Source organism: Glossina fuscipes, unplaced genomic scaffold, assembly GCF_014805625.2.
Source record: "Glossina fuscipes isolate IAEA_lab_2018 unplaced genomic scaffold, Yale_Gfus_2 1, whole genome shotgun sequence".
Lineage (NCBI taxonomy): Eukaryota > Metazoa > Arthropoda > Insecta > Diptera > Glossinidae > Glossina > Glossina fuscipes.
The window spans coordinates 23,561,746-23,574,768 of record NW_023998415.1 but is presented as its reverse complement, the minus strand read 5'-3'; the positions used below and the strand labels follow the sequence as shown (position 1 = coordinate 23,574,768).

Sequence of the window (13,023 nt, the reverse complement as noted above, 5' to 3'; positions counted from 1 at the left end):
GGACTTACTTTGGTTATTTTAAATGCAAAAAAGAAAAAATTCCGATTCCATGCCTTTTCGCTTGTAGATTCAAAAATCTGCATTGGCATTGAAGATATTACGGAAACTCCTGTCAATCGAAATAAACAGGCTGTCGCTTTTTTGCTCATTTTAAGGTAGATCGTACAGACACCCAAAAGAGATGCTTACATCAATAACCATCACAAACAAGTAAACGTATTATAATGAGTCGCTCTCCACCACTAAATGACTTACCCGACTTTGTTTAATACGGTAATAGGAAGAGGTCGCTTGTGCCTTGTGCTAAAGCAGGTCGACTTACTAAATGTCATCAAAATACCTCAAAAATTGCCACCTGTAGGTTGCACACAGCAATACAAGCCGGACAGCCGGACAGACGAACAGACGAACAGACAGAAAGTGATTCTGAATCGATCGGTAATAAAATGTGAATCAATCTCAAGTCCTTCTACGTGTTGTATACAACCGCACAAACTCAATATGTTGTTGTACCAAAAGCAGTGTAGGGTATAAATATATTCAAAATATCATTGATTTAAGAGTGATAGTTGCAAGAGACAGTTGATATCCCAAAAATATCAATACGCAGTGTATTCATGCATGGATCATGCATTTTAGTAGATGTAGTTCTCTAAGTGAAACAGATAGATAGGTCATGGCACACGTGCACGTCTGTAAAGGCAAACTTGCGCGATTTGAACTTTGATTTGCTGCTTCACACACCCAGCTCTCCAAATCGGCTTCGAATCACTATTATTTGCTTGCAAATCTCAAAAGGTTGTACCAAGGAAAACGTTTTGTCTGTGAAGTGATGCGGTCATGGCGAAACGTGGAGCGTACTTTGATAGTCTTCACGCAAATCGTTTTATAAAAATGGCGTATCACACTTGAACGAGCCAATATTGATCAGCAAAGTCAAATTCTGCCAAAAAAAAATAAAGAAAATGCTTTTTTTATAACCTTCTGAAATAGTTCGCATGTTTCCAAAATTTCGGGTCATATATAAACCGCAATCGTTTTCGACTGAAATAACAACAAATGTCAACATGTTTTTTCCTTTTTTTTTTTTTCTGTTTTCTTTACTTATCTGTGGATTGTCACGATTGACACGCGCGGTAGTGTCGCTTGATATAGCCAGGTTTGCCAAAATTATTCGATTCTGAAAACATCTACGGGGGAAAAACACCATGAACTTTTATCTTGATTCAATGTTTATGAAATATATAAGCATACGTACCACATACACGGAAGGACACATGTGCTGCATGAGGTCAGATATTACTGTCATTTAAGCCAAAGGTCAAAATAATTTACTATTGAATTAAATTTTGTAGAAAACACTTCGACTGTAGTGCAATGGCTAAGAATGTGTTTATATTGTTGAAATTTGGTTTAGCAGATATCACGAGATCATTCATGCACATACAATTTACAACAAGAGCTTTGCCGTTGCCTGATATTAATACTTATGAAAAATACGTTAATATAAATTTTAAACATTTTGTTTGCTTACAGAGAAGAATGAACAAAATAAAATAAATCCCCTCTCCCCACCTCCCTATTATAATACTATCCTTATTTATATCCTATATACTGGGTATATTAGGTTTGTGCGATTGTATGCAGCATCCAAACGGATTTAAGATGATTTCATCTTTTACTTCACTTGTCTGTTTGTCTACCCATCCGATGTATGTCCATTTTTTTTTTTTTATTCCACTCATAGGTCACAGTTTTAAAGATAGAAATTTTCGATGCGCTAGCGCATTCTGATTTGGGCCAGATCATTGTTACGATCGCTCCCTATACAGCGATTTGTTTTAAAAAAAATGATTATATGGAAAAAATTTAATATAGAAAAATTGTTAAGTGCTAAGTGCGACTTAGTTCTAAATTTATGGCTCAATACTTTAAAGCTGCTTCTACAAAAGCGGTCTTAAGGAAAGGAAACCTTTGTGTGGCAAAAATGTCTAATTTTTAACAATATGTATAGTGAAAATTGATTATGGTGACGGCGAACTGACATAGAAATCAATTGCAGCAAATTTGGACCGTAAATGTCCATTTTTGGGATTTAAGCGTATACATGAACTCGCTTTTACTTGGATACAAGATATACTTTTTAGTAGTTTATCGCAAAAATAAATAAACGAAGAATTGCACTACACGAAAATTTGTAGATTATTTAATGGTCGATTTAGACCGGTTATAATATATTTTGCCTTTGCTTGTTATCGTATTAAGATGTTTTTCAAGATTTACGTCATTTCTGTAAGGAAGGAAAATAACTTTGCTAACAAAACTTTATAATAACTATAAATTTGCGTTAGCATTGACAAGGAAGCCCAGAGGACAAAAAAAAACATGCTAAGCTCGTAAAATATTTGACTTTGTCTAGTATATAGGTGTTCTTTTGAGAAATCAAGACATTTGGCCTTACAATTAGTACTTGGTTGGTGTTGTAGTCTCCTCTCTGTTTCTTTTATGACTTTGATGTGCTGTACGAGCTTAGAGGTAAACTTTAATTTTAAAAAAAAAAACCAAGTGTTTTTTTTTTTTTGTTTTAATACCCTTCGTAAGTATCCATCAACACGTTAAAGTATAAGATCATAATACCTTTTAATGGAATAGAAGAACAGCAAATATGCCATTATTAAATAATGCGACACACTCACAGTGATATGCTAGTTGACAACGTTTTTGTTCCTTTTACATGATTTTTGATTTAATTTTTTAAAGATGTACGGATAAGTTAAACTCATCCATTTTACTTAGAGTAACAGCTCAGTCCTCAGTTTGCAGCGTTACTATCATCTTTCTATACATGACCGTAAATGAAATAAATCACTTTTCTCACATACATTTTTACATAGGAAGTTTATAACCTTTTCGTCCTTTCGCCCCTTCGCCTTTTCGCCTTTTCGTCTTTTCAATTAACAATTGATTATTGACTTTGTTAGTTGTTATGCTAATTGAAATGAAAATGCTCCTCCTTACTCGTAATAGAAATCTAATCGACTTCATAGACTAGATTATCAATCATTTAATAAGAGTTTCGCTAGGAACTACTTACTATCGATTAATTATTCTACACTTCGATACAAAGTCGATGCATATAAAATGTTCTTTCTATTTTGATATCGTTCAGGTAGAACTTATTTATCTACATATATATATATACATGTGCATAGGATAGAGAGTTATTAACGTTTGTTTAATAAGACAGATTAAGTGCATTCAGGTGTGTTATCCACTTTAATCCTTAGATATTGAGAATATCAATTTGTATGAGCGCACAAATACCCCTGGATAGGTAGCTAATCTTGCACATACAATGTATATTATGTAAACAGACGCATGGATGTGTTTGTCTTTCGCTTTTTATAACGTTTACACAATTTGATAGCAAAAACGTGACATAAAACGGTAAAAGTAACAAACCTGTAATCGTACAATAAAAAGATGCAGCACAATTTCATATAAAAATATTATAGTTGACTGACATTATGCAACAAACTCATTTTCCACTTTACATTGCAATTTTTTTCATATTTATTGCAAGTTTCATAAAATTTTGTATACCATATCGCCTTAGTGCATTCGCCTAAGCGAACGTAACAGTTTTTAGGATTTTTTATATCAATCTTTTCGGAATCATTATATGAATCGATTTAAACATGTCTATCTGTCTGTCCATTTATTGGCTTTGTGGTCTCTCTCTCTCTCTCTCTCTTTCTCTTTCTCTCTCTCTCTATCTCTCTCTATCTCTCTCTCTCTATCTCTCTCTCTCTCTGTGTGTTTTTTGTGCAACTTGCAAATTGCAATTTTCAAGATATTGCTACGAAACGTTGCAAGTTGTTGACATATCTCAACCGCAGGACAAGCCCTATTAAAAACGACTCGGATCGAATCATTTTCGTTTTACGTCAACGCCCAATACTATATCTTACTTGGGAAAATCCGCTATATGCAAAAAAAATTAATTTATTCAAAATTGCTCAGGAAAAATCGCTATGTGCTAATATTTCGCCATTGCTGATTTATATGAAAAATTTGAATCGGCCCCGGCCATATAGATTGTTTTATAAAAACTTACATGACTGTACATGACATATGTGTTTCAATATTTCTATAAAGAAAACTGATCTACAAAAGTAAGCTGAGATAAACATCAACTTGACCAACTATGTCTATTTTTTGTTTCTCGTAGGATGGACGTATGCTCATGAAAACTAAGCCTCTATACGGCAAAAAGGTCTAATTTTTAATAATTTTGTAATTAGAATTGATTTGCAATAATCGATTGATATCGAAATTAACCGTAACAAATTTGGATACATATGTCTGTCCTTCATATCCAAGCTCATATAAGGGCTCCAATGAAGAGTACGGTTTTATATAGAAACAAGGAATGCTATTTTGGTTTGCTTGAATATTTTATCGTATTAAGCGAAATGACATAATCGACCTTGTCCGATTATAATGTTTTTACCGAGTTTAGTGTTACCCTGAGAATTTAGTGCTTTCCTGATAAGAGTGCACTGAAATTTTTAACTCTTTGAAACTTTTTGATGTTATTCCGTCGAATGTGTGAACAGATGAACCGAATACATAACGATTGCCTATTTCATATGGATAGATGGGAGCGATTAAAGTTTATCGCCATACAATATAACGTAACGTAGTAATAGGTATACACCCACATAAAAATATAGAAAAGAAAATTCGTCGATTATTCTCTTCTCTTGTCTATTTCCCTCTCTCACTCTCTCTCTCTCTCATGCTTCGATGGTGCAGCAGATTTGCAATACACACATATGCATGTGCCTAGATGCATTTACTGTTCTTTCAGTAATTATTCAACCTTGATCATATAGCAATAGAATGTTATAAAAATATAATTTTTATTTTAATTGATATGAATACTTGTAGAGTTGTTGACATTCATTGCCAAGGCTTACCTATTTATAACATTTTCTAAGGTCGATCGCTTTGCCGCCGCGTATTTGCATTTTCTTGCAATTGAAGGTCAACGCGTATAATCCACAGTCACACATAATGTACAATCTTAAAGGATGGTTGAAATTTTTAGCCCGTTAGGTCTTATAACGGATTTTTAAACTAGGCTTGGGACCAATAAACTATAACAAATATTTGCGTTAAATTTTGATAACTATCTACAGAAAATTGTTTAGAAAGTGAAAGGAACTGTCGATGCGAATAGATGCGAATAGTACAAGTCCGAGTCCAATAAGAGAAACCTTAATTTTGCTCACTGTATGTGGACATAATTGGGCTATAATATATATGGCGACGGATAAAGATATACAATGACAGATTGTCTAGAACAATTGGGAATTTTATCTTTTCACAATAACTATTACGATCCAAAGCAAATTGGACAATTCTCATGTGGACTTGTTTCATCTGTAGATGACAATACCATCACTTATCGCTCAGAGACAAAGACTAAGTCATATATTAACTTTGCCAACTTGATATGCAAATTAAGTTTCTCGCTCTCTCTCTCTCTCTCTCTCTCTCTCTCTCTATCTCTCTCTATCTCTCTTTCTCTCTCTCTCTATCTCTCGTTTTATCGTTGTCTTTACTCCTTTGCTCAGTTAATATCAAAATCAGAGACAAGTTAACAAGACAAGACAAGAAGTCTCAACATTTTCTTCAAAATTAGATATAGAAAAATTTCACGGACTTTTTATGCTTCTGTTATCCGTACTTCAGTTGGCATTATGTCACATTAAGAAATCACCAACGGCATTTTTGCGCATACATGTAATATAAATGAAACAGCAAGCAATTTAATTGCTGCAAGCTAACACCGTCACTACTGTTATTGATAGCAAAAACACTAGAAGCAGTCCTTCGGATTTTACTTCTTCTAATCACGAACAAAATATTGAGATATCTTGCCCGCGTTGGTTCCCTCTGATGAAAATATTTCCATGTAATAGATTCCTTGTAAATAGATTTGCTGAGAATCTTATGTTTGTAATCTCGTAACAATTAATTGCTACAAGGTAAAGTGTATGTCACAACTCAATTAAATTATGCATAACAAACAACATTGAATGCTTTCGCAATGTTCTTAAAAATGAATAAAATTAATAGTAAAATAGAGAGAGAGAGAGAGAGAGAGTATCAATCAATGCAGAACTTTATGTTGTTTTTGCATATGCAAGCACTGTGCACGCATTGTGACGTGCAAAAGAAATTCCCAAGTATCCGCCAGCGGAGTTATTCTGCCCTACATCAATGGTGATACAAAGTGTGTTAAGTTCATGCGGTATCTGCCCAAGGGATATTTTTAATTTATATCACATTTTAACACATCTCGGCAGAGCTTGGTGAAAAACAATATTTTGGCTTACAAAATGAATGTGGAAAATTTGGATCAAGTCTCCGCATGACAACCACATCGATTTCTTACTATCCTCCTGATGAGAATGGATGCTTAGCCTAAATTAAGGCAACATTAAATCTATTTTTCGAATCGCTCAGCCCAGAAAGGTTCCCGTGAAAAATATGGCAACAAGGCTTTAGTGTTTGATATTTTGCGACGAAAACAGTTAGGTGCGGTGTTTAAAATTCAACTTGCACCGACTAACACACCTTAACTGCTCTTAGTTTTTAGCACCTGAAAATACCTATTATATATATATATATATATATATATATAAGTGTCTATTATAATATCTCTGTTTTGCAACAAAGTTATCCCTCCCCGCGCCTGGCTCTCACAAATTTGTTTCTCTCATTTGTATCGGGTGAAGTTCAAAAATTGTCAAGAAGTCAATTGATTCAATGTGTCTTAGCACTCTTACCTTTCTCTTCAAGGCTGGGTCAAGTCTTATGTTTATACATTTTCCAATTAAATGTCGCTTTTACAGCACGAAATGTCACTCCTGAGAATGTATTCTCGTTCCCGATGCGTCATTTCATTCATCCGCCCAGAATTATTTGCTGTGCGAAACGCATTTCTCGCAATTCTGCAGAAATTGGTCCTAACCTCAACAATAACGTATTAATTATTTCGAAACATTTTCAAGAACTCTCTGAACGATTTTCGCAATGAGACTGAAAGCGCTTAAACGAGGAATGATCATTGCAAATGAAAAGGTAGAGTGACTAGTGGGTATGTGACCATCCTATTACACTGAATTTTTTTAAACTCGTTGCTCTTTGAAGTGTTAGTCTATCTCTCCTTCTCCCCAATCTGCAGCTGTGGACAAATTCTCACTATAAAGGACATTCTCTGCAACTGCCTTAACTTTTGCTTGGCTAGAAGTATTGCATTTGGAACGATTAACCCTTCGGACATTCTAAAATCAGCTTCAGAATCGACTATCAATTCTATATATTACTTTATTAATATTACTATGCTCATTATCTAATGTACATTTATTTAAATTAGAGACGATAGCCTGCGTAGCTAGTGCTCAATGTCTTTTTTTTTAGTCTAAGAATTTATTTCCTTAGTCTAAAATTATAATAATAATAATAATAATAACAATAATAATAATAATAGTCTATCTCAACAAATTTCTCATTAGTAAAAGTAGTTTTTTTTTTTTGTATAGATATATATATATATATATATATAGAGTAACATATGTTTACACCTTCTGAATACCATATTGAAATTCAGTTAAAAAATAGTTCAACTTTTATTGAAAACTCTAATGCAAGTGGCATTCATGCATTCGTCCCAAGAAACCGGTCGAAAATCTGGTTTTTGTTATTGATTTACAATTTTTTTTATACTAAAGGAGGCTTGAAGTAAATATTATTATGAACATTGAAATGGTAGAACTTTGTAGAATTTTTCATTTCCTTCGATCCATTGACATATATTCTCTCTCCTACACAGTGAAATATTGCAATTATCAAACAATCAAATAATAAACGCCCCTTGAGCTCGTCAGCCATGTGTTTGCATATTTTTCGATTCGCGCATACCTGCGAAATTTCGTAAAAGCATTGAACAGCTCAAGTGGTTTCTTTTCTCATCACTGTTTCGAAGAGAAAGTCTTTGTACAGCATACACGATACTTTGGATGTAAACTCATAAATATTTATTTTTTTATGTTACGAATGTTATGAAACATTGCAACCATATGCGAACAAAGAGAAAATCTATCAGCAGAAAAGAATGAAAATCGTAACCCAATTGATAAATTTTTGCTTTTGGCTCATAAGAGTTTAGTTGACTTTGATTTTTGACGAAAACTAATCTACTTTCCATTTGCATGTTAGCGCTACAATGCCGGAGCGAGTCAAATTGGCTCATTTATGATTTTATTGCTATACATTTTGGTAAAGTTAAAGTAATTTTCTTTTATTCTATTATTAATTTGGCCAATGAAATAAATCGTAAGACTAAAGCAATTTAGAATTGTATACAAGTAGGAATCCTTTCCTCTACGCAGCCCTCAATTTCACAAGTCCATATGTAACCTATTCCTACACCTCTAATTGATCGTTTTCCATGCATTGAAGCGGGCTTGCCAGGCTTGTTATAAGCCTAGTGTAAACATAACAAGCGATAACCAATTGTTCTCAACTCAAGCCAGATGCCCATTTACTCGGTCCATGGCGATATTTAATTAGTTTTTAGATAAATTTGGCATCAAATTCTGCCAAGTTGTAGATTTTAGAAGCAAGCGTAAGCAGATCGCGTATTCTCTTGAGCAAATTTGCTGAGTTAGCTGAATTCTGGATGAAATATTATCACAAACAATTTTCTTACAAGTCTTGCACTGGCGAAAAGGTTATTCGTTAAAAAAACCTGATTCGATTCGAACAGTACGAGCAAAGAGAAAGGAATTGCCTATGATTGCAAAAGCCAAGAATAACGACAACACGACACGGTTTTCTAGAAACCTATTACTGACCTCAAAGCATTGAAGTGTAAAAGTTAAAAATATGTAACATTCTATGTTAACACTAAGTAGTTATTAGGAATTGTCATTTCCTAAAATTGTCTGTTCTGTTTTCCCCACATATTCTCTCTGTATTAACTCAATATACATCTTCTGTATACTATATGTAAAATCTCTCGCTCCTTGAGCAAATAAAGTACACACTCTTTGATCAAATGGGTGCGAAAATGTAAGACAAAAGCAAGCTCTCGGAGACGGCGATTTCACGCTTTCCATAAAGTGCTCGAGCTAGCAGCATTGACATTGGAGCATTGGTTCTATATGAAGAGATAGAAGACATACGAAATGGATAAGCATATGACTGAATAGTAACTAAAACGTTCGCTGGCGTGAACAGAAGATTTCACGAGCAGCTGCGGTCGACCTTGAGCACAAATTGAATTAATAGATTTCTTTAGCTCTAACAGAATGTTTCTCTAGCATCTTTTTAGATGGCTTTATTATAATTGATTGTTTGCAATTGTATGCGCTCTGGCAAAAAATGACGCCGTCAACTGATTAATTGATTGATTTTTATTTGTTCGAGATTTTCTCTTCGTTACTTCGAAATTACGGTTTATTGTTTTAATATCATTTCATTTTATTCATATATCGAGGACTATTTACAGCACCATCATAATAGCTTTTGCAGTTCACAACCGTACCAGGGCGCCCATAAATCCAACGCTATGCGAAAGATTTAAAACTTTTAAATGCAATTAAGTACAACGGAGAGAAGAATTGCTGCCAATTAGCGTAAAGCAATTAATTAATGCATCAATTCGAAGACTCTGCTCTGTTCCTCCCGTTCATTTTAAACAATTAGGTTTAAGTATAACAGTTAAGTACAACGATGCATTAAAGGCATCTTTATTGTATTCACTCTTATGCAACAGTCTTCAAACAATTTAAACCGCTTAAGAAAATGAAAAACAAAAAAAATAATAATAATAATAATAATAATAAAAGTCTCCTACATTAAAACCGCTTAGTATCTTAGTGTTGGGCTTGGGTAAGCTTTAGCAAATCCTTCGACAACATAATCGTTCATTTTACCTGTGCAATCAGTTTCATTTAAATTTGATTGAAACTGTACACGAGTCAATGACATGCGAATCTTTTGTACGCTATATATATTCGATGCGTATACGAAGCGCGGAAATACATTTAAATTGATAAATACTATATTTTATTTTTTTTATAATAATTAAAATAAAAAAAATGTTAAATAATTAAAGGAAAGTTTTCGTTCCAGTCGGCCAGCAGAAGGAGACATTGTCAACAAGAAAGTCACTTCATAGCTACTCAGGTGACAAAAAGTCCCAAAGTGTATAGAAGTGTACAACTTTGTCAATTATTATTAGATAGCAATATATTATATAAATTAAATTAATTATTAAAAGTGAAACTTTGTGATTTTGTTTAAATGCAATAAATTTCTAACTTTTCGCATTTTTATATTCTACATCACTTGCGCTACAGAGTATAATGACTTTGTGCATAAAAACTTGAGATATAGACTTAATCTGTATTGCATTGACCAAATCGATTCAGAATCATCTTGCCGATCGGATATCTTCTCACGTTTAATTCCCTGTTTTGTGCTTCATTTTCCTGCCGGACTTTTTAAACATGGTTTGACGAAACGAGATACAATGACTTTAATCGCCTCATTTTTATGACGGCTCTCCATGAACACGCCGTTCGTTATATGCAATTTTTAAAATGTCTTAACAAAAAATGTTAAATAACGATGTTTTCGGTTTTATTATAAAATATGTGGAATGGATTGACCAAATTTTTGAAGACCTACCTATATAAGCCTCGAATTCTCTCGAAAAGTAAGCAAAATGACAGAATGACAAAAACGTCTAATTTATATAGAATCAGTTAGTCAGTGTATAGTGTATAAAAATGTAGTTTGTTTCCCACCCAATCACTCACTGTTTAAGTAAGGATTCTCATGAGAAGTATGGCTTTGTACAAGGAACAAGGAAACAAGGTATAATTTGTTGTTATTTTATTATGAAAAGAAATAAAGAATTCGTTAGAGTAAGTGATGTAAAATCTTCAAGGATTGATTTTGCGCCGGTATAATGTTTTTATTTGTTTCTTAATTGCAGTTAAATACTTGTAAATTGCGTTTTCCAACTGGTTTTGTAGCATAAGGGATTTGCATCGTACACATTAACGTGTGAGCGCGAAAGATTAGCAGCAAGAGTTGCGGGGATGAAAATCTACAATAACAAGGATTTGATTTTTAAATATGCAGGTAAGCAACAGTTAAAACGAAAATGAAATATAAATAAACATGAAAGAGGAGAACGGCAACGATTATAAATGCACTGGTCGTCAACGTCAAATGTGACGGAAATTGCATTTTTAACTTAAACACAAACAATGCAAGACAAAAATCAATATTAAATATATTTGTAATGATTTTACCCAACTACTACCCAAAGTCTATATATTAACCGTTAATGGATCGTGAACATGTTTCATGTTTACTTACCACTACATCCCAAATTATTGCATATGCAATGATTTTTGCCGTCATAGACGCGTCATAAATGAAAATGCAATACCGTTTATAAAGCAGCGTGAGTCCCTTAAGGGTCACAAGCAATATTTCAACATTTACAACGTTTCGATATACTCTATTAAATGCGAAAGCGTCAAACCGCGTTTAACTACAAACATTTGCGGGCAACTTGATAAAGTTCAAGCGGTAACACAAATGCATAACTATTTCACTTTGCTTCATTCGAATCATTTAAAAGCGATATCGAATCGACGGCGTACAATAAAAGCAGAAAATTATTTCACAATATTTTATAATTGGATAAAAGAGCGAAGCGTGAACATGCGACATGTTGTTAAATGTTATATCATCCTTTAAGTAATCGTTCATACATAGGTGTGTTAATAGGTGCTGTTGAACATATGTCTCTATGCAGCCAATTCTTTAATTTGCCAAGTGTGAAAAAAAGCAATTGAAAGTATAGCATTAGCCTGAGGAGAGGAAGGAATCTTCAATGTAAACCATCAAAACCATTATCAAAATTATCAAAGCCGTAGACTACTTTAGTAACTGCAAATGTCTCGAAGACATATGAACGATTTTGACCTCTCGAAAATAGCCAAAGAAATACTCAAAGATACCCAGCAATGACTTGCGTAAGGTTTCACATGTTTGTCTTTTGACCGAACTCATACGATTGCAAAAACCAAGATCTTAAAGAAATTGCTCTTTTTTGATCAAAGCAAAAGTCGATTTCGCGAGTTGTCATTCGGCGGTTTGCCCCAATTAATGCCTCTATTTTGTCATTATCAACTACTACTGGTCTTCCAGAATGCGATCCAATCGGTCAGTGTAGTCGAAATACTCCAACTTTCAATCCATAGCAGTTAAAAATTGATTGCAAAGATTAACGCCTACAAAACATGGACAGACGTTCAATTACCCCATTTACGTTTTAGAAACCACCAAGTGAGTTGTTTTTGTTGTTGTTATTGGTACTGTATTAAGCTTCGTTTCAAAGCGAGTATAATTTTCTGCAATATCTTACACATTGATCCGTTAGGTAGCTCTTGAGCTCGTGGTCCAACACCTTTTACGGATTGTAAGCTAAAGACTCAGCGTTTTGCTATAACCAGGAATACATATGCATACATCCTCTACCAAGACCATAAAAAATATTTAATCCTTAAAAGTGTTCGCGTTCGCAGCGTATGTGTACAGTACATATACTTATGTTTCAAAACGAGCGCAGCAACATGGGCCTAACCACTGCGTTCACGTTAGCAATTCTCCCCTATTTTGCCGAATAATTATGCCCACAGAGTTATTAAGATCTTCGTTTCCTTCGTAAACATGCAAAAAAAAAAAAAAAATGCACTGTGCACTGTGTAATGCGCTTGTCTTTCGATAATCGCAGTTTAGATGAAGAGCAGGAAAAAGGGCTAGGTTTTCTTTCTCCCAGATATCTTCCTCAAATATGTGTCTAAACTACGTTTAAACACTTTATGTGTGTCTTTCTTCCTCTTCGTTTTTATTTATTTATTT

General features: G+C 33.8%; 1 protein-coding gene across 3 annotated transcripts in view; it reads left to right on the top strand.

Annotated features, from left to right (window-relative positions):
• LOC119631731 (serine-rich adhesin for platelets) overlaps window positions 1-13,023 on the top strand; it is a 55,742-nt gene that overhangs the window by 39,033 nt on the left and 3,686 nt on the right. For all 3 annotated transcript variants that reach the window (XM_038024193.1, XM_038024192.1, XM_038024191.1), the window contains exon 2: window positions 11,081-11,229. In XM_038024193.1, the coding sequence (XP_037880121.1) occupies window positions 11,224-11,229 (6 nt within the window). In that variant the 5' untranslated portion in view covers window positions 11,081-11,223. The remainder of the gene's footprint in view (window positions 1-11,080; window positions 11,230-13,023) is intronic.